General features: G+C 60.8%; 2 protein-coding genes across 7 annotated transcripts; one reads left to right on the plus strand and one right to left on the minus strand.

Annotated features, from left to right (window-relative positions):
- Positions 1 to 700: 700 nt before the first annotated feature.
- On the minus strand, positions 701 to 8,395 carry LOC125633025 (uncharacterized). 4 transcript variants are annotated; one of them, XM_075126103.1, is made up of 4 exons: positions 6,123 to 8,395; positions 5,516 to 5,672; positions 1,828 to 3,356; positions 701 to 1,239 (listed from the first exon to the last, which is right to left on the minus strand). In XM_075126103.1, exon 1 carries the CDS (start codon positions 8,393 to 8,395, stop codon positions 7,523 to 7,525), a length of 873 nt encoding a protein of 290 aa, XP_074982204.1. In that variant the 3' UTR covers positions 701 to 1,239; positions 1,828 to 3,356; positions 5,516 to 5,672; positions 6,123 to 7,522. The 4 variants fall into 4 exon arrangements, with proteins under 4 accessions (XP_074982204.1, XP_074982205.1, XP_074982202.1 ...); XM_075126104.1 differs by lacking the exon at positions 5,516 to 5,672; XM_075126101.1 differs by having other exon boundaries at positions 1,828 to 5,672.
- LOC125632982 (tigger transposable element-derived protein 3) lies at positions 8,326 to 15,916 on the plus strand. Of its 3 annotated transcripts, XM_048842019.2 has the most exons (5): positions 8,361 to 8,442; positions 9,049 to 9,427; positions 9,746 to 9,872; positions 10,615 to 10,728; positions 11,913 to 15,916. In XM_048842019.2, exons 2-5 carry the CDS (start codon positions 9,302 to 9,304, stop codon positions 13,508 to 13,510), a joined length of 1,965 nt encoding a protein of 654 aa, XP_048697976.2. In that variant the 5' UTR covers positions 8,361 to 8,442; positions 9,049 to 9,301; the 3' UTR covers positions 13,511 to 15,916. The 3 variants fall into 3 exon arrangements, with proteins under 3 accessions (XP_048697977.2, XP_048697976.2, XP_074982197.1); XM_048842020.2 differs by lacking the exon at positions 9,049 to 9,427 and having other exon boundaries at positions 8,326 to 8,442; XM_075126096.1 differs by lacking the exon at positions 9,049 to 9,427 and having other exon boundaries at positions 8,367 to 8,442; positions 9,788 to 9,872.
- Positions 15,917 to 20,487: the final 4,571 nt, after the last annotated feature.

A 20,487-nucleotide genomic window follows, 5' to 3' on the forward strand; every position in this document is an offset into this window, starting at 1 on the left:
CTTTATTCCCAGACCAGAAAATAACTGTTGGGGATGTTGAAATGCCTATATGTATCCTTGGGGACCCAGCCTACCCCTTAATGCCATGGCTCATGAAGCCGTACACAGGCAGCCTGGACAGTGGTCAGGAGCTGTTCAACTACAGGCTGAGCAAGTGCAGAATGGTGGTAGAATGTGCATTTGGACGTTTAAAGGCGCGCTGGCGCAGTTTACTGACTCGCTTAGACCTCAGCGAAACCAATATTCCCACTGTTATTACTGCTTGCTGTGTGCTCCACAATATCTGTGAGAGTAAGGGGGAGACGTTTATGGCGGGGTGGGAGGTTGAGGCAAATCGCCTGGCTGCTGGTTACGCGCAGCCAGACATCAGGGCGGTTAGAAGAGCACAGGAGGGCGCGGTACGCATCAGAGAAGCTTTGAAAACCAGTTTCATGACTGGCCAGGCTACGGTGTGAAAGTTCTGTTTGTTTCTCCTTGATGAAACCCCCTGCCCCTTGGTTCACTCTACTTCCCTGTAAGCTAACCACCCGCCCCTCCTCCCTTCAATCACCGCTTGCAGAGGTAATAAAGTCATTGTTGCTTCACATTCATGCATTCTTTATTCATTCATCACACAAATAGGGGGATGACTACCAAGGTAGCCCAGGAGGGGTGGTGGAGGAGGGAAGGAAAATGCCACACAGCACTTTAAGCACAGCACTTTAAAAGTTTACAACTTTAAAATTTATTGAATGACAGCCTTCTTTTTTTTGGGCAATCCTCTGTGGTGGAGTGGCTGGTTGGCTGGAGGCCCCCCCACCGCGTTCTTGGGCGTCTGGGTGTGGAGGCTATGGAACTTGGGGAGGAGGGCAGTTGATTACAGAGGGGCTGCAGTGGCAGTCTGTGCTCCCGCTGCCTTTGCTGCAGCTCAACCATACACTGGAGCATACTGGTTTGGTCCTCCAGCAGCCTCAGCATTGAATCCTGCCTCCTCTCATCACACTGCTGCCACATTTGAGCTTCAGCCCTCTCTTCAGCCCGCCACTTACTCTCTTCAGCCCGCCACCTCTCCTCCCGGTCATTTTGTGCTTTCCTGCACTCTGACATTATTTGCCTCCACGCATTCGTCTGTGCTCTGTCACTGTGGGAGGACAGCATGAGCTCGGAGAACATTCCATTGCGAGTGCGTTTTTTTTTTCTTTCTAAGCTTCACTAGCCTCTGGGAAGGAGAAGATCCTGTGATCATTGAAACACATGCAGCTGGTGGAGAAAAAAAAAGGGACAGCGGTATTTAAAAAGACACATTTTATAAAATGGTGGCTACACTCTTTCAGGGTAAACCTTGCTGTTAACATTACATACATAGCACATGTGCTTTCGTTACAAGGTCGCATTTTGCCTCCCCCCACCGCGTGGCTACCCCCTCAACCTTCCCCCCTCCCTGTGGCTAACAGCGGGGAACATTTCTGTTTAGCCACAGGCAAACAGCCCAGCAGGAATGGGCTCCTCTGAGTGTCCCCTGAAGAAAAGCACTCTATTTCAACCAGGTGACCATGAATTATCTCTCACTCTCCTGAGGATAACACAGAGAGATAAAGAACGGATGCTGTTTGAATGCCAGCAAACATACACTGCAATGCTTTGTTCTACAATGATTCCCGAGTACGTGTTACTGGCCTGGAGTGGTAAAGTGTCCTACCATGAAGGACGCAATAAGGCTGCCCTCCCCAGAAACCTTTTGCAAAGGCTTTAGGAGTACATCTAGGAGAACCGCGAATGCCAGGGCAAAGTAATCCTTTCACATGCTTGCTTTTAAATCATGTATAGTATTTTAAAAGGTACACTCACCAGAGGTCTCTTCTCCGCCTGCTGGGTCCAGGAGGCAGCCTTGGGTGGGTTCGGGGGGTACTGGCTCCAGGTCCAGGGTGAGAAACAGTTCCTGGCTGTCGGGAAAACCAGTTTCTCCGCTTGCTTGCTGTGAGCTATCTACAACCTCATCATCATCATCTTCTTCTTCGTCCCCAAAAACCTGCTTCCGTATTGCCTCCATCTCCATTGAAGGAGTCAAACAACACGGCTGGGGTAGTGGTGGCTGAACCCCCTAAAATGGCATGCAGCTCATCATAGAAGCGGCACGTTTGGGGCTCTGACCCGGAGCGGCCGTTCGCCTCTCTGGTTTTCTGGTAGGCTTTCCTCAGCTCCTTCAGTTTCACGTGGCACTGCTTCGGGTCCCTGTTATGGCCTCTGTCCTTCATGCCCTGGGAGATTTTGACAAAGGTTTTGGCATTTCGAAAACTGGAACGGAGTTCTGATAGCACGGATTCCTCTCCCCAAACAGCGATCAGATCCCGTACCTCCCGTTCGGTCCATGCTGGAGCTCTTTTGCGATTCTGGGACTCCATCATGGTCACCTCTGCTGATGAGCTCTGCATGGTCACCTGCAGCTTGCCACGCTGGCCAAACAGGAAATGAAATTTAAAAGTTCACGGTTCTTTTCCTGTCTACCTGGCCAGTGCATCTGAGTTGAGAGTGCTGTCCAGAGCGGTCACAATGGAGCACTCTGGGATAGCTCCCGGAGGCCAATACCATCGAATTGTGTCCACAGTTCCCCAAATTCGAGCCGGCAAGGTCGATTTAAGCGCTAATCCACTTGTCAGGGGTGGAGTAAGGAAATCAATTTTAAGAGCCCTTTAAGTCGAAATAAAAGGCTTCATTGTGTGGACGGGTGCAGGTTTACATCGATTTAACGCTGCTAAATTCGACCTAAAGTCCTAGTGTAGACCAGGGAGGTTTTTAAGGTCAGACTTGACAGAGCCCTGGCTGGGATGATTTAATTGGGGATTGGTCCTGCTTTGAGCAGGGGGTTGGACTAGATGACCTCCTGAGGTCCAACCCTGATATTCTATGATTCTGGGGCCTGGAGAGGACAATGGCCACTCCAACTGCACAGCCCTTTGGTACCTGGCAACTAACGACCATGGGTCGCCCATCCTCTGCGGGGAAGCCAGACAGTAGTGACCAACTGGAGAACAAAGGATGAAGGAGGGGTCAGTTGAGTTGTTAGTGTAGGCTGGAAGCAGGATTCCTTCTTCTGGACTGGAGGTCAGAGGGCTCAGGACTGGCCTGGATGGACTATGCTGTAACTCTGTATGTGAACTAAGAACTTCCTACACTGTGTTCCAGACATCTAATAAACCCTTCTGTTTTACAGCGCTGGCTGAGAGTCACTCCAGTCTATGGAAATTGGGGGGGTGCATTTTTCCCTTGGATGTGTAAGTCCTTCCCAGGCATCCAGTCCAGGGGGATTCCCTGCCGGGGGCTCATGGCGTGATACAGGGGTACTGAAGGCACCGAAGGTTGGTCCCAGAAAACATGACCTACGAGGGAAGATTAAAAAATTGGGTTTGTTTAGTCTGGAGAAGAGAAGACTGAGAGGAGGCATGATCAGAGTCTTCAAGTATGTAAAAGGAGGAGGGAGAAAAAATGTTTTTCTTAACCTCTGAGGACAGGACAAGACGCAATGGGCTTAAATTGCAGCCAGGGCAGTTTAGGTTGGGCAGTAGGAAAAACTCCCTACCTGCCAGGGTGGTTAAGGACTGGAAAACAGGCAGTCCTCGGACTTACGACACAATCGGTTCCTGAAAATTGTGTCGTAAGTCAAAACGTTGTAACTCGGAACCACAATCAACTCCACTGCGAGACCGGGCATCATCAGGTCTAAACCACTGTCATAAGTCGAATCAGGGTGTCCGTTTAGAAACGTACGTGCTGTTCGTTGTAAGTTGAACGTCATAAAGTTAGGACTGCCTGTAAATTGCCCAGGGAGGTTGTGGAGTTTCTGTCACTGGAGGTTTTTAAGAGCAGGTGGGACAAACACTGTCAGGGATGGTGTAGGTAATACTTAGTCCTGCCTCAGCACTGGGGCTGAACTGGATGACCTACCGAGGACTCCTCCAGTCCTGCAGTTCAATGATCCTGTGCTTCCCATATATTCACATGACTCCAGGAGCTGGGGCTTTATGTAAAACACCAGATATTGCACGATTTGTGCCCACATGGTGAGCGGTGGCAGTGTGCTGCAGCAATCCAAGAGCGACCCCGCTGGGTGGTTTGGGAAATGTGCACTCGCCGACACTGTCTAAACGAGCATCCCCGAGCAAGGCCTCCCGGGGCGCATGTTCCACTCCACCAAACCCCCTGGGGCGGGGACAGGACAGAGGTCTCGCTTCCAAGGGGCGTGTGTGGAGTCTGCTGGGGCAGGAAGATGCCCTCCAGAGGAACAGGAAGCAGAAAGCCAGCGCATTTCAACGCCGTTCTCCTGGCTGCGGGGCCCAAAGCCGAGGGTTGGTTTGCAAAGGTGTTGGCAGAGCTCTGAGCTGCCCGAGCCTGGGAGCTGGGCTGAAGCTGGCCCAGTAGCTGCAGAAGCCGCTTAAGTAGATACTGTACTAGCCTGTGTGGGCTGTGTCCCCCCAGCATGGTGTATGGGAGACCCAGGCCTCAGGGTGCTAGGACCAGGGCACCCCCTCCCCCAGCCATGTAGGCTGGGGGAATGAACCCACAGGGAGGCTGTGATGAAGCAGGACTGTTCTTAATGTTTCCTCTGAATAGTGTGGGGGTGCCTCAGTTTCCCCTATGCAGTTCTTAAGTATCTACATGGTGGGGTAAGGGTGTATGATCCTTGCAGAGCCCTAGAGGGCAGGGGTGTGCAGGGGTCTGGACACAGAGAATGGCCGACACCCTGTTTCCTGGCAACTGATGGCCTGGGCCCTTCCGCCCCCGCCCCCGCAAGGTGAGAGCTAAAGGGTTGGAGAACAAAAGAATCAGGTGACCGCCTGGCCTGGGGAAAGGAACAAAGCCCAGAGGAGGAGGGGCTGGAGGGAGTTTCAGTTTGGGGCTGGCTGGGGACATGGAGTGAAGGGCAGACGTGGTTGTCTGGCTCACTGCCCCCCAAAATGGACCCAGCTGAGGGGTCCTGTTCCCTGCACCTGCAAGCTCTGTGTTAGACCATGTTCCTGTCATCTAATAAACCTCTGTTTTACTGGCTGGCTGAGAGTCACGTCTGACTGTGGAGTTGGGGGGCAGGACCCTCTGGCTTCCCCAGGACCCCACCTGAGCGGACTCGCTGTGGGAAGCGCACGGAGGGGCAGAGGAGGCTGAATGCTCCGAGGTCAGACCCAGGAAGGTGGAGCCGGGTGAGCTGTGTGTCCTGCAGACAGGCTGCTCCCAGGAAGGTGACTTCCCCAGAGTCCTGCCTGGCTTCATGGGGAGCAGATCCAGAGCATCGCCCGGGGACTCTATGACAGAGGCGCTGGCCCCTGGGTGAAGCCAGCCTGGCAGCTGCCAGCAATCAGGAACCCTGGTGTCCCCAGCTGCTCTCTGCAGGTTTGACACAGCCCCTCTCCCCTGTGCTGACTGTTCCAAGCCCGCCTCCCTGCTTTGCCTTCCTCTGAACGGGACCCACCGATGGCCCGAAATAACAAGTCACGGCAGCCATCTTGGGTTGCTGGGCCTGGCTGCTGGGCTGTGAAAAACTCACCCAATAACGAGAGTGTGGGCAGTGGATTGAGGCTGTCTGTTCTCCTGTCCGAGGGGCTTTTCCAGCTGCGATTCCTGCTGCAAAGCCAGCGATCCACAGTCGTCTGGCTGGTGTGTGTCCCCTGGAACCAGCTGCTGGATTGCGGCAGCTCTGGGATCTGGTAGGTGTTGAGGACGGTGAGTAGTTACAGGGGTGTTACATGCTCACAGGCAGCACCAGGAAAGGTCATCCCTCTGTCCCGGCCTGTCGGGGAGAACACTAGTCCTGACGCGACCCAGCCCTGCTCGCACAGGGAGGGCAGGAGTGCTGTGGGGAAGCTCCATGTCCTATCTCTCCTCTCACGTCTGGGCCACAATGCCTCTAGATAGTAGTTACAGGCGGCTCTACTGCCTGCTGCTCTGGGGGCCGCGCCGGGGCCGTTCACCGGCTCTCCTGCTTGGGGCAGTTGCTAAGATTCCTGAGTAGCACGATTGTGCCTGGTGCTAGGGTCAGCCTGTGACCCCAAAACTGCTTAGCCCAACTGACGGGGGGGGGGGGACCTTACCGAGAGCTCCTGCATCAGGTGTGAACATTCTGGGGCACAGACGAATGTCAGGCGCGGTCTTACCCGAAAGCCGGGGTCACGCTGGTCAACATCCCTGTGACGTGTCTCACACACACGGCGCAGGAGCTATGGGTCTGGGCCAGCCAATTGTGCTCTTAAGCTGGAGAGGTCAAAGTGGTCTCCAAAAGGTGCCGCCTCTGGGCAGGAGGAGAGGATCCTGTCTCTCTGTTGGGCTGTAAATTCTGCCCATTCACATACGAAGTCAAATGTTACTGAGGAGACCCGAGGTCAGTAGGAACGGAGCACACAGGAAACACCCGGCCCAGGGGCTTGTCCGGGCCGTGGGTAAAGCCGGTGAACTCGGGGTGTGTGTCTCAAAGGCAGAGGAGACACATGGGGGTTCTGCGCCCAGGACGGGGATGGAGGCGCATTTGGAAGCAGGGTCTCAGCCAACCTGGCTTGAGAAGACGGCGGAGGATTTGGGGTGAGATGAACTTCTTCAGGGAGTGCGTAACCTGCCAGGCTCAGTCTCAAGAAAGCACCTTACAGTTTGTTTTACACGTAACCATTTGTTTCCAGGGTTCTTATCACCATCCCCTGAATCTCTGATGATAAACGTGCCCTTGTTTTCACTAGTAACGTATCAAAGGGCTGTGTGTTCAACTGGGGTGTCCTGGTCCTTTGGGGAACAGCCAGCATGGTCAGTCTGAGGGGGGCCAGGGGCTGGACGTGGCAGGGAACGCTCTGAGGATTCGGGGTTGGTGTGGGCCTGGTGTTACCGATACAGAGAGGACAAGGCCTGTGGGGGCCTGGCAGGCAGTGATTGTGTTGTCAGAGGCTGGTGGGTTCAGGGAGCTGATCCACAGCAGGACCAGACAAGACTGCTTTGTGCTAAGGGCAGGTGGGGGTGAGGTGCTGCCCAACCTTGGGTGCCCTTGGGGAGCATCACGCTGCATTGCTGGGGACAGGGGTTCTAGTCCCCCAACTGCCAGAAGTGACCTAGTGCCATTTCTCCATTACCCGTGGGAATGATGGTTGCTGCCTCCCAAGGTAGGGGGCTGAGGATCTGGTCACTGATGGGTTGTGAATGGAGCTGCCGGGCCGGGGGTGAGGGGCAGCTGTCGCTGTCGGGTGAATTGATTTGAATCAGAGCGACTGAAATCAGCAGATAGGAAACCTTCATTTAAAGCCTCAGCTTAAACCACCACTGTAGGCCTCTGGCCTTGCCCCTTTCCCTGAAGCCGGGCCGGGTCTGGCGGGTTGGTAGCCGCTGGGCTCCAGCTGCAGGTGGCCTTTGCGCGGAGTCCGGCGATGCTTCGCCGCCCGAGGGCGCCCCGCGCCTGCCGCCTCCCCGGAGCAGCTTGGCTCAGCGCCCGTCCGATTCTGGCGTTTTCCATCTGTACTAGAACCTGGGGAGGGAAACGTCCCGCCTTCCTGCGTGAAGCGAGTGTTGTCGAGCTGGGTCAGGCTCTCCTGGCTCCACATCCGAGCCCGGCGGGATAGGCAAGGAACCGGCCACGCCAGAGGGCCGGCAGGAGCCGTGAGCGCAGCCCGCGTTGGCTCGGGGTAGCGACCGGCTCACCAGTCGGGCCGCCCGGACTGGGCAGCACCGGGGCTCTTCCTCTCGCACCTTGGGGTTCGTAGGTTGCCAGAGGAAAATCAACTTTCCTGCTTTTTCGGCTCCCTCCGGCGCCCGCGGCCCCGAGCTCGCTGCGCCAGCCGGAGAAGCGACGCGGACGAACCCCTCTCCCGACCCTGCACGCGGCGGCCCCGTCCGCAGCTGGGCGAGCCCCCCGCAACCCTGGGTCCAGCGGCCTGGCCAGCGACTTCCACCGGCTCGGCTCGGCTCTTTCCTGCCTCTCCAGCCGGCCGCGCTCCGGGACGGCGCGAGAGGACCCAGCGGGCTCCAGGCCCGGCCACGCTTGTGATTGCAGCTTGAACTGGAGCCGGAGCCATTTGTAACCCAGCCCCGGCTGCTGGGGCCGGAACAGCCGGGTCGGGAGCCCTGAGGGCAGGGCAGGGGGCCCGGCCGCAATCGCCTCTCCCAGCCGGCGGGCGGGCCGGGCTGCGCGGACCCCCGGGACCCGAGGCGGGGCCGCCGCTTCCCGGTGTTGCCGGGACACAAAGGCGAGGCTGGGCCGGGACGGCAGCCCCAGCGTGCGCCAGGAGCCGGCTGCGCCCGGGGGCAGGCTGGGTCTAAGCCGGGCAGCGCCTGCAGCCGGCGCGGAGCGCGGAGAGGCGGCCGCCAGCGGGGCCCGGGGACCCTGGCGAGGGGCCGGACGCTGCACCGCGGGGCCGGGCTCGGGCATGTGCCCGCTGGGCGGCCGCGGCGCCATCGCACGCAGGGAGAGCGGGGAAAATGGCTGCAGGGGCTTCGGCGCAGGTAGGGCTGGGCCGGGGGGTGCACGGGGGGCTTTGGGGGCGCACGGCGGGGCCGGGCCAGGCCGGGGGGGACCCTGGGGGTGCACGGGGGGCTTTGGGGGCGCACGGCGGGGCCGGGCCAGGCCGGGGGGGACCCTGGGGGTGCACGGCGGGGCCGGGCCAGGCCGGGGGGGACCCTGGGGGTGCACGGGGGCTCTGGGGGCGCACGGCGGGGCCGGGCCAGGCCGGGGGGCGCACGGGGGGCTCTGGGGGCGCACCTCGGGAAGGGAGGGGCGGTGCTATGGGGAGGCACCGAGAATTAGCGGAGCCTCCAGCCAGCAGCCACTTGCTGCTTCGTTTGTGCGGCAGCTGGGCCCGGGGGAAGCCAGGACGCCTGGGTTCCATCCCCAACTCTGGGAGAAGAATGGGGCCTAGTGGATGAGGGGCCAGGGGCTGAGAGTTAGCTCTTCTGGGTGTTGTTCCTGACTTGCTGTGGGATCTCTTTTAGTCCTTGCCTGTCTCTGTGCCTCAGTTTCCCCCTCCGTAAAATGGGGATAAGTGAATAACTGTACAGGGTGCAGGGCAGTGCAGACAGATAAGGGGTAATTTTCTCCCCTCCTCCTGTCAGGGCATCTCAGTCCAGGTCACCTGGCAGCATCTCTGCCATTCAAACCCGGCTGCTCCCCACCTCTGCAGAGGCCCCCCCAGCCGCAGTCCCTGCCATTCCGGAGCAGGGGCTCCCCAGCACACCCCGCTTGGAACAGCCAAGCTTGTGCCTGGCTCACTTCCCTTCAGCAGCAAAGGGTGACTCCTGCATCCTCCCGTGGAGCCCGGCGGGGCTTGGTGTGAAGGGGGCAGAGGTCCTGGGATGCTGGAACCACATGTTGCCTCCTGGGAGTTACACTGCGAAGAGCCGGCGGGGCTGCGGGAACCGGCCTGCCTCGGCTCGGCCGTTGTTCGCTAGCGTTCGCGTTGTGGCCCCGGGAGCCCACGCGCTGATAACGGAGGTACCAGCCAAGAGCCAGGCGGGTGGACGGGGGCGCACGGGGCCAATGCAGCGGCGCTGAGCGGGGCAGGCCGCGGGCTCGGTGTGAAGGTGGATAATCTGGTCGTTTTGTGGCAGCTCCGAGGGGCTTGTTTGCAGCGTAGCAGGAGGGAGAGATGGCGGGTGGGTGGGACGGACGGTGAAGACTCGCAGAGAAGGAGCCGGTGGAGGTCAGCAAGAGGGGGCGACGTGGTCGAAGTGAAGGGCCCCGAGCCTGGGCTGCGAGTGTCCGCAGGCCGCGGGAGCGGGTGGTGCTGAGCAGGGGCGCCCTGTTTCCCAGGGGCCCGTGACCTTCGAGGACGTTGCGATCTATTTCACCAAGGAGGAGTGGAAGAAACTGGCAGGCTGGCAGCGGGAGATGTACCGCCACGTGATGACGGAGAATTACCAGCTGGTGGCCTCGCTGGGTGAGCCCCCCTCGGCCGTCCCTCGTGGGCAGCAGCCCCCAACTCGGATGTTCCTGCTGTGGGGAAATCTGATTGAATGTGACAATCATGGAACCGTGTGGGGCGGGCATGGCGTGGGGTGGGGTGGGCTGGGACCAGGACAGGCTGGGGCAGGCGAGGCGTGGGGTGGGCACTGGGGTGGGCAAGGCATGGGATGGGCTGGGACCAGGGTGGGCGAGGCGTGGGTCAGGCACTGGGGTGGAGTGGGCTGGCACCAGTGCGGGCAAGGCGTGGGCAGGGTAGTGTGGGGCTGCATAAGCTCCTGTCCGTGCACTTCATCTGTGACCTGCGATATCCCTGCTGACCCCTTGTGCCCTTGTGGGTCTCACTCGGTCCCTGTCTCTGTTTCACCCCAGTTGTGCCTGGTGCCTGGCACTGAGCCACCCCGGGGAATGGCTTATGCCCAGATCTGGCCTCGTAGCCCTGGTCCACGCATTGCTTGGGCAGGCTTGTCTGAGGGCTCGAGGCGCTGGTGGAGTGGGGAGCCCTGGCGGGGGATGATGGAGGGTTGGGGGGAGATGCTGTCTGGCCCCTGGGGGAATTAACCGCTCTGACTGTCTCATACAAGAAGGCCCTTTAGCGCCAACTCTGATGACTGTTTCACACCTGACACCCCGCCCCTCCGCCAGAGCAGCCCAGGAGAGCCTGAGCCGGGGTCCTGGGGCAGTGCCAGAAACCAACTGTGCTTCTCCCCCGGGCCCAGGCTCTGCAAGCCCCAAACCTGAGCTCGTCTCGAAGCTGGAGCGGGGGGAAGAGCCGCCTGTCGGGGATGGCCAGGACCTGCGAGCAAGGGAGAGCCCCAAAGGCCCCGTCCCAGGTGAGTGATGCAGACACCTTTGCAGACCCAGTTCCCAGCCTGGACCAGAGCTGGATGGCCTGGTGTGCCTTCTCTGGGCGTTTCCCAGCTCCCTGCCCACTCCAAGGCCGTGCCCCCCTCCTCCGCCCCGCTTTGCCCCGGGTCGTCACTGACGGCTGAGCAGCATGGGCGTACGATGGCCCAGGTGCAAACAGCAACACATGGCCCGAGACGGGAGAATCAGGCCTGGAGACTTCCAGGCCCATAGTTTCTAGCCTGCCCGGGCGCAGCTGTAGTGACTGCAGGTGTGAATGGCCAGGTCCCTGTGGAGCTGGTGTAATGGGCACGCCCAGTTATCACACGTGCAAACGCTGTCTCTGCACTACTGCTCACGGTTTGTGCTCCGCCCTGCGCCTCACGTTATCGTGTGTCCTGTTAGCACGTCTGACCCGTCTCTCCGCTCCGTGCCCCTGTCGATCTCCCTGTGCCTCTCCCTGCTGCTGGGGAACGTGTCCCACGCTCTCTGCGGGCAGCTCTTGGACGATTCCCCACCCAGGGTTTGGTGCCCATGACCCAGCAAGGGGCACCCAAACGCTGTCCGGAAGAGCCCCACGTGTGTGACGTGCTGGGACTGACAGATCTTTAATAGGCACTGCTGGCCAGCCGGCGGGCACGGCAGCACCATGGTCTGGGCGTGTGTTCTGGTCTCCTGGTTTCCTATTGCTCAAAGCCCCCAGGTGGGGAGGGAGACCAGCTGCTAGAGCAGGGGTTGAGAAGGGGGTGGGCTCCCCCACTCCTGGGTCACAGCCGCTCATCACAGGTGACTCATTCAGGGCTGCACATGGAGGGTTTCGAGTGGGACTGGGAGCTGGGACTCCTGGGTTCTTATTCCCAGCTCTGGGAGGGGAATGGAATCTGCTGGGAGGTTGGGAGCCAGGACGCCTGGGTTCTGTTCTGAGATCTGCCAGTGATGTGCTTTGAGACCTTGGGCAAGTCACAGCCTCAGTTTCCCCATTGGTAGCTGTGGATGATCTTTTCTCCCAGGAGGGCTGCGAGGCTCAGTGCCTGGGGTTGGAGGGGTGCGACTGCTCAAGGAAGATGCGGGGTGTGTGGGGTCCATTCGCTGAGGGCTGCCCTGGGAACGAGGCGTGGGAGAGGTGCTGGGCGGGCTGTGGAGAGCTGACAGGGTCTTTCTTTCCCCGCAGACCCTTCCAAGCGCCGGATCTCGTGCTGCACAACCACGATCATTTCCAAGAGGAAGGAGCTCTCGCTGGCTGACCGCGTCAAGCTGCTGCAGGCCCTGGAGTCACCCACCGCCTCCCTGTCCAGCGTGGCCAAGCTGTTTGGGATCTCCAAGAGCCAGGCAGGCCGGATCGGCCGCAGCCGGGAGCAGATTCTGGCCGACTGGCGCACCAATGCCAACCCACTGCGGAAGCGCAAGCGGGAGGGCAAGGGAGGGGAGGTGGAGGACGCGCTGTTCCTCTGGTTCCAGCAGGCCCTGGCCAGGGGGGAGAGGCTCTCAGGCCCGATCCTGAAGGCCAAGGCCCAGGAGCTGGCCCTGCATGCAGGCCGGGAGTTCGAGGCCACGGACGGCTGGCTCTGCCGGTGGAAGACCCGCCACAACATCGTCTTCAAGCGGCAGCACGGCGAGAAGCAGGACGCGGACGTCAGCAGCGCCCAGAGCTGGGTGACCGAGGTGCTGCCCTCCCTGCTGGCCGGCTACAGTGCCGAGAACATCTTCAGTGCCGACGAGACCGGGCTGCTGTACCGCGGCTATCCCGACCGGGACCCGCCGCTCCTGGGCAGCAAGAAGGCCAAGGACCGCGTCTCCGTCCTCTGCTGCGCCAACCATGCCGGCACGGAGAAGAGGCGCCTGCTGGTGGTGGGCAAGAGCCAGCGGCCGCGGTGCCTGCCCAAGGACCTGCGCGCCCTGCCCGTCGCCTACGCCGGCTCGGCCAACGCCTGGGTGACCGCGCACCTCTTCCAGGAGTGGGCGCTGCAGTGGGAGCAGGAGCTGCGGCGTGACCAGCGCCAGGTCCTGCTCTTCCTGGCCCACAGCAGCGCCCACCCCCGCGAGCTGCAGGCCAAGCTGCGCCAGATCAAGCTGGCTTTCTTCCCCCCCAACACCAGCAGCATCACCCAGCCCATGGACATGGGCGTCACCCGCAACCTGAAGGGGCACTACCGGGCGCTGGTGGCGGCCAAGGCCCTGCTGAGCCCGGAGCAGGGGCGGGCGGGGCGGGCGGCCGAGATCGCCGGGCGGGTCACGCTGCTGGACGCCGTTTACATGCTGCACCAGGCGTGGAGCCTGGTCCGGCCGGCCACGGTGCAGAGCTGCTTCCGGAAGGCCGGCTTCCACCTGGCGCCCTGTGAGCGGGAGGAGCTGGACCTGCGGCCGCTGGCCGACGTGCCCCGGCCGGCCTTCATGAGCGAGCAGGACTTCAGCGAGTTCGTCGGCATGGACGCGGAGGAGCCGGCCGTGGGCGAGATGACCAGCGAGGAGTGGGCACTGGCCCAGAGGAGCCAGTGGGCCGAGGCCACCGAGTGCTCGGAGGAGGACGGGGACCTGGACCCGGGGAGCCGTGTCACCGCTGCCGAGGCCCTGGCCGGTCTGTCTGCTGCCATGAAGTGGTGCCAGCTGCACGGCCTGGTCTACCACTGGGAGAGACTGCTGGAGACGGAGAGCGCCATGCAAATGGCCGCCGAGGCCGAGGCCAGCCAGAGCCGGGCCCCTGGCTGCTCCCGCTACGTGCCCGGCGTGGGGCTGCGGGCTCCGCCCGGGCTGGGCTCGGCCCTGCTCTGACCCCTGCAGTGCTGTCCTCTGACCCACACCCCACCCTTCCCCCCGGTGGGCACGGGGGGCTCCAGCAGCAGGGGCCACATGGCAGGGCAAGCCCAGTGCCGCAGGCTGCCCGCAGTGCGGGGAGGGGAGGGGCCGGGGGTTCTCCAGGGCTCAATGTCCAGACGGCGGGTAGATCAGGCTGGGGGCACCGGGGCTGGGGGTGGGGAGCAGAGGAGGGGAAGGAGAGAGGAGGAAAGGACGGACAGCATGGTGTGGGGGAGAGACGAGGCTTCCGGTGGTCTGGTCATTCCTCAGGGATGGGTCTTCTCCCCCCCCCCCCAACCCCCTCCAGCAGGATGGCCCCGCCCCCCGGGGCTGGAACTCTCCCTCCCCACATCCCCAGTAGGGTGGCCAGGTGCCCTAGGGATGGGTCTCTCTCCACTCTGTCTCCCCCGTAGGGTGCCCGGGGACAAATTCCCCTCCCCCGGTAGGGTGGCCCAGCGCTGGGTCTCTCCTAATAAGATGGTTTCCCCTGGCAGGTCTGTCCTTGGAGGAGATATATCGTGCCTGTGACTGGCTGGCTCTTCCCAGGCCCTCTGTGTCTCCTAGCTGCTCCATGGGGTGGCTGGTGCCCTGCTGGTGGGTTTAACCCCTCTACCAGCGCTGGCCATGGACTTTGTGTGGACACAGACCCTGTCACGTGATGGTGTCTCTGCTCTGAGCACTCCCTCTGCCTAAGGAGCCGTGGGCGTCCCCTTACACCCGCACAGCTGGCTCTGGCTCTAAGGGGCAGGGGTTGCCCTGTGGGGGGATGTTTCTGCCCTTGGCATCTCTCCTTCCTCTGCCCCACTCCTGCAGGTCGGTGCCAGGGCTCTGCTGGGAGTTCTGCCACCGCCCCCAGCTCCCCCGGCAGCCCTGCCCCAGGGGAATCCCACCCGCTGCCCCGGGGCTCCCAGGCGTCTCCCGGCGGAGAGATGTGCAGGTGGCCTGGCCAGTAGAACTGGGGCTAACAGCAGGCTCCAGCCCAGGCGGGAGCTTGCAGGTGGCTGCAGATCTCAGCTGGGCTGGACCCTGGGGTGAGGCTGCCCCCGAGCTGTCGGAAAGCCAGTTCCCGTGTGCAGGGCGGAGGTAGCTGCTGACGCACCCTTTGCATGGTCCAGGTGACTGAGGCCGGGCCCGGGCAGTGTCTGTGGTCTCGTTACCTGTCACTACAGCTGCTAAGCACTACATCCGTAGAGCAGCCATGAACAGGCGTCCCTCGGGTCCCGGCCAGGCCAACGGAAATCCCTGGCCAATGGCCGGTCTCTGGTTGCGAGGGAAACGTCGCAGCCCAGCCCAGGAGCCGAGATCCCTCCCCCCGTATGACTGGGCTCCAGCAGCCAGACTGGGGGCCTGTGTGGCTGGGCTGCGGCACGAAGCTGGGCTGTACAAAGCACGCCCGGCCTGGCCCCGCTGGATCAGAGAGCTGCCCGAGCGCTGCCTGTCGTACTGGGCTCTGCTTGGGCCGTGGCTCCCCGACGCAGCGGCTCTGGGAGCTCTCGTGCTGTGAGCCAGCCACGGAAGGGCGAGTTGGGCTGACTCCGATCGCCTTTGTCCTCAGCAGCATCACAGCCCTAAGCCAGGGGCTTTCAGGTTGTGGGCCGCGGACCCCTGGGGGTCCTCAGACTGTCTAGGATTTCCAAGGGGGCTGCTCCTCCATTTGAAACTTTGTAGGGTCTGCAAATGAAAGAAGGTTGAAACACCCTGAGTGAGGCTGAGCTGGTTCCTAGCCCTGCCCATAGCGGGGGGGCAGGGGCCAGGCTCGGCAGCATGTGGCCGTGACATGTTCTGTTCGAGAGCGAAACTGGGTCTGAGAGCAGACGGAGGTGCATGGTGGTTACAGAAGCACATTTAACCCTTTATCTGCTGCTCCTCTGATGAGAAACATCCTGGTCCCCTGCAGTGAGGCCCCTGCTTTGGCTGGCTGTCCAGGGGGAGTACGGCTGTGAGCGTCGACTGTGTAAAGTAAAATAGCTGCCCAGTGATTTGGACGTTGGGGCTGATTGCTGCCGACTCTCCCAGCGTAGAAGAAAAAGGGATGTCAGATATGTCCTTCCAGCCCTATGGGACGCCTGCCCTGGGGCTTGGGGCTTTGATTCTGCAGGGGGGAGGTTGTTCATCCTCCTAAACTAATGTATCCATTGACCCTTTCGTCTGTCCTATGACAACATCTAGTGTTCAAATATAGCCTTCGTGTAGACTCAAATGTTGCTATCCCTGTTGCCTTGAACAAAATCCCACGTGGATTTCTGCCCTTCTTGGTTATGCAGCATGAGTCACTGGGAACAGGGGTATCTGCCGCCAGCCTGACTTGTGTGTGCCTGTGACCGTAGACCAGAAACATGGAACTGTAACAGTGAAATAAAGCAGAGCTCTTGGACACAGTCAGTGCAGTGTGTTGCATTGCTCTCTGTTCAACTTGCTGCACCTTACTGCAGGGGTGTCCGAGCATTGCCTAGCCAAGAGCCCAGTGGCAGCTTGTCCTAGGCCTGTAGCTTTGCTTGGTTCTGATCCTGCAACACTGCAGAGTCAGACACCACGGCCTGCCAGCCGGTGACGGGACGCTAGCTGGGGAGGGCTCTGAGTTACTACAGAGAATTCTCTCCCAGGTGTCTGGCTCGTGGGTCTTGCCCATATGCTCAGTATCTAACTGATCACGGTATTTGGGGTCAGGAAGGCATTTCCCCCCCAGGTCAGATTAGCAGAGACCCTGGGGGGGTTTCACCTTCCTCTGCAGCGTGGGGCCCAGGTTAGTTTAAACTTGCAAGTGAACTTGAAGTCTTTAAACCGTGATGTGAGGATGTCAGTAACTCAGCCAGAGGTGAGGGGCTATTACAGGAGTGGGTGGGGGAGGTTCTGTGGCCTGCAGACAATCAGACAGACGATCACAATGGTCCCTTCTGCCCATGCACTCTGAGATCCCAGTGCAGGTTTGCGGCTGGCTCTGCAGAGGATGACTGCAGTGGGCATAGTTCATGCTTTGGTTCAAAACCCTCTTTTCCTGATCGGTCTCCTGCACTTAGTGGGCTTCATGTCTGTTGAAACTCTTCTGTTTCCCTCCAGCGTCTCACCTGGACCCTGTTGGCTTCAGTTACCTTCTGCCAGCGAGAGCCAGGCTGTGAGACAGGGCCTGTCCCAGCTGAGCAGGATCGGGCCCCAAGGGGTGGGTGATACGCTCTGATGGGGGCTCTGCCTGTTGAGGCTTTTCTGGGGTTCATTTACACTCTGAGGCCAAGAGGCCTGAGTGACTTTGGGTGCCTGGTTTCTGGGGGTGCCCCTCGCGGCCTGGGTCTCTGGGTTCTTCGCTGGCCCCATCACCGTGCTGGCTGAGCACTACGGCTGCCCGCAACCGGTGACACTCCCCTGCGGGGTGGAGAAGGGAAGCCCCTTTCCTCGCGGCTCTGGCTGTTTGCGACTCCGCAGCCGTTACGAGTGTACATGCTGGTCACGGTTGGGAGCTGGCAGAGGCTGGTCCCGGGGGGCAAGGGGAGCAGCTACCCACAAGGCTGAAGACCCAAATCAGTGCGTACGCAGCAGTGGTGTTGGTTATCTGCATGGTGGCAATGCCCAGTCCCAGATGAGACCCCGGGCTTGTTGGGCTAGGCACTGGACAGAGTGGGAACAAAGGCAGTCCCTGCCCCAGGGTCAGCCCAGGGCTCGCAAAGTTAGACAAGTGGGGGGAGGCAGCCAGACAACAGCCAGGGTGTGACAGGTTTTTCACCTTGTGTTGCATGTAAGTCTTGCTGTACTTTACTAATACTGTGCGTGCCTCAATTTCCCTGTGTGCTGCACCAATGCCTAGGTGGTGGGAATTGGGTGTGTGACTTTTGCCGAGGCCCTTGGGGCAGGTGAGGTGGTTCCAGTTGCCTGCATGTAGGCTATGGCCGGTGCCCTTCCTAACCTGAGACCCAGGAGGGGAATGTGACCAGGTCATACTTCGCTCAGGAAGCAGGACGAAGACCGGAGGGAGGCCAGGCAGCTGGGTCCAGGGCAGTCTGCGGTGGGAGACTGGAGAAGGGAGGCCAGCGTGTCTGGCCTGGGATTCTCCAAGATGGACTTGGTTGAAAGTTACTAATTTCTGTGCTAACAAGCTTTGTTCTATGCTGTGTTCCTGTCGACTAATAAACCTTCCATTTTACACTGGCTGAGAGTCCAGTCTGACTGCAGAGTTGTGGGGCAGGACCCTCTGGCTTCCCCAGGACCCCGCCTGGGCGGACTCGCTGTGGGAAGCGCACGGAGGGGCAGAGGAGGCTGAATGCTCCGAGGTCAGACCCAGGAAGGTGGAGCTGGGTGAGCTGTGTGTCCTGCAGACAGGCTGCTCCCAGAGAGGAGACTTCCCCAGTGTCCTGACTGGCTTCGTGGGGAGCAGATCCAGAGCATCGCCTGGGGACCCTGTGACAGGGTTCAGTGGGAGTCTTGGCTCCCCACAATGGTGAGGCAGAGGCATCTCCCCTGCACGGATACAGCCAGGCAGGGGATTCCCCATTCAGACCCTGGCCGGTCCAATAAACAGCACCAGAAGCTGCCTGTTCCTTTCCATGCCCCGGGCTTTGTAGGTGCAAGGACCCTTTCCCGATCTCCTCACCCCCACGGCAGCGCTGATTGCTGCTGCATTAATACCACAGCAGAACCCGGCTCCTCCATTCACGCTGCAGCCAAGCAGGCTCGGGCTGGCCTGTTCCCGGAGGGAGCCTGGCCCATCATCCATACCCCTCGAGGAGAAACCCGGGTACGTCTACCCTGAGCAGCAGCGACTCCGAGCCTGGGCCAACAGGCTGGGGCTCGCAGGGCTCACGCGGCGGTGTTAAAACTGACCGTGGAGATGGCGGGCTGCAGGGCAGACGCTGAAGCTTGGGGGAGCAGGTGGGCTTCAGAGCCTGAGCTCCAGCCTGAGCCCCACCATCGACAGCTGTTTTTAGCACTGTCGGCTTGAGCCTGTGCAGTTGGGCTCCGAGTCGCTGCCCTGTGCCGTGTGGACGTAGCTCCAGAGCCCACTAGGACTATTTCCCTGCCTGGCACCTGGGCTTTGGGCTGAGAATGGGGCTGGGCTCCACGGTGGAGAGCATATGCCCCAGGACCCATCCTGCGTGACCCTGGCCGTGTCAGCAAAACTTGGAATATGTATTAATAACGTTCAGACAAAGGCTGGTAGCTAGTAAATCTACTGCTCTTTATACAAACCTCTCCACTGTGTCGCTCTTCCAGATACTGAAGTGCACAGTTTCAACCAAACCCTTCTGCCTGCAGGACGTGCATTCCCCTGGGATCTTCTCGAGATGAGGTCTTGGACTCTGTAGGGACGCCGTAGCCTGCAGGGTTGGTCACCTGGACTCCATCTCAGTCCTTTTCCAAGCACTTCTGAGCCTCGTCAGCAAACCCCAGCCTGGAGTCCTGGCCCCCAGCAGCATTCCAGCCTTGCGTTCATCGCTGCTGGACTCAGCTGCTGGGGAACAGAAATCTGCAGCCTGTATCCAAAGTGGTGCGGGTGTTGGGACCCCGCCCCCAGAGCAGACAGCTCCTGGTCCTGCTTGGATCAGCCGCTAAGTCTGAAAGTCCCCTATTTCCTCCATTGACTCCCTGGGCCCTGTGTGCAACATACGCTTTGTGATGCGTCGTCCTTCTTTGCGAGTTGCATTTGTTCCCAGGGACGTGTGTGCCCAGCGCGTCGCCCAGACAAGGATGGGAACGGGCAGGTTCCACTCTGCTGTGTCCCGCGTCCCAGGCAGCTGGGGCGGGGAGCGGAGGGCGATGCCCCTGCTGGTTATTAATATGGGTGTATGCGCTGGTGCTACAGTGATCACACGGGTAGCAGTGATGATGGAGGAGCCCCCAGTGGGTCCAGTCGGGCTTTGGCCCCGGTGTCCTGCATCCAGCCCAAAGCCAGAAGGAGACAGTCTCTGCTCTGAGGAGCTTATGATCTAAGGCCCTGATCCTACAACCCCCAGATTGCCTAGCCAGTGCTCTGCTGCCTGAATTTAGGACTAGCCGGGATCAACGGATCATCCAGTCTGACCTCCTGCCTAGCTTCACCCGCTCACCCTGCCCTGAGCCCTGCTGCTCAGCTCCCAGCCACACAGCACGTGCCCCCAGGGGGTGACCCAAAGAGCCGGGGGAGGGAGGATGAGGGCAGCAGCTGCAGGATGTGCAGCTACAGCCTCGCTTGGTGCGAGTCGACCGGTTCTAGCCATTCCCCCTTTTTAGGCAACAACGGTCTCCGTGATGCTAGGGGCGTGGTGCGGGCCCTGTCTTGTGGGCAGAGATGGTGCATCTCCGGTTGCTTTGTACACGGAGGTGGGGAGGCCTTTTACCTGAAGCACTTTGCAAGCCGAGTGGTGCCCTGCTGGAAAGCAGCCAGCTCTGGGGTGGAGCGCACCAGTGACTCCTGAGTGGCACTCGTGGGGCGGTGTAAATCCATGCCCAGGCCAGCCCCTGCCTGCAGGAGGAGTGTAGGGGCAGTGCCTGGGTATGGGGGAGGCGTGGGTCACTAGCCTGGTCCCAGAGCCCGACGTGGCTGGGTCCGACTCCGCTCAGCGACCCCCTCCCCGGCCCACCCCTTCCTGCCGGAGGAGCCGCTGAGAGCAGCAGAGACAAACTCCGGCCCGGCGGGCAGCGGGAGCCGGAGGGCAGGGCCCAGGCCCGGGCAATGGCTGCAGGTGGCTCTGCTCAGGTAGCGCTGGCCCCGGGCAGCCCCAGCCCACGTCTCTGGGGGGGACGGGGACAGTGACCCCGATCCCTGCCCCCAGACCACGTGTCCGGGGGGGACACAGTGACCCCGATCCCTGCCCTGAATGCAGGAAGCACTTCGTCAGGCCATTCTGAAGGTGCCCGGCAGGACGCACGGCAGGACGCGGCTGTTCCCGTGCACGGAGTGTGAGAAACGTTTCACCAGGAAAGACATCCTCAAACTGCCCCAGAGGGCGCACAGCGGGGAGCGGCCTTTCCAACGGGCGGGGCGTGGG

Source organism: Caretta caretta, chromosome 2, assembly GCF_965140235.1.
Source record: "Caretta caretta isolate rCarCar2 chromosome 2, rCarCar1.hap1, whole genome shotgun sequence".
In the NCBI taxonomy this organism is placed as follows: domain Eukaryota; kingdom Metazoa; phylum Chordata; order Testudines; family Cheloniidae; genus Caretta; species Caretta caretta.

What these genes read in the sequence shown, in the direction of transcription:
- LOC125633025 (XM_075126104.1), bottom strand. Translation starts at nt 8,395, where the DNA reads ATGGCGCCGCGGCCGCCCAGCGGGCACATGCCCGAGCCCGGCCCCGCG.
- LOC125632982 (XM_048842019.2), top strand. Translation starts at nt 9,302, where the DNA reads ATGTTGCCTCCTGGGAGTTACACTGCGAAGAGCCGGCGGGGCTGCGGG. An exon ending in CCCACGCGCTGATAACGGAG is followed by an intron (nt 9,428 to 9,745) that starts GTACCAGCCAAG and finishes CCTGTTTCCCAG; the next exon opens with GGGCCCGTGACCTTCGAGGA. An exon ending in CCCCAAAGGCCCCGTCCCAG is followed by an intron (nt 10,729 to 11,912) that starts GTGAGTGATGCA and finishes CTTTCCCCGCAG; the next exon opens with ACCCTTCCAAGCGCCGGATC.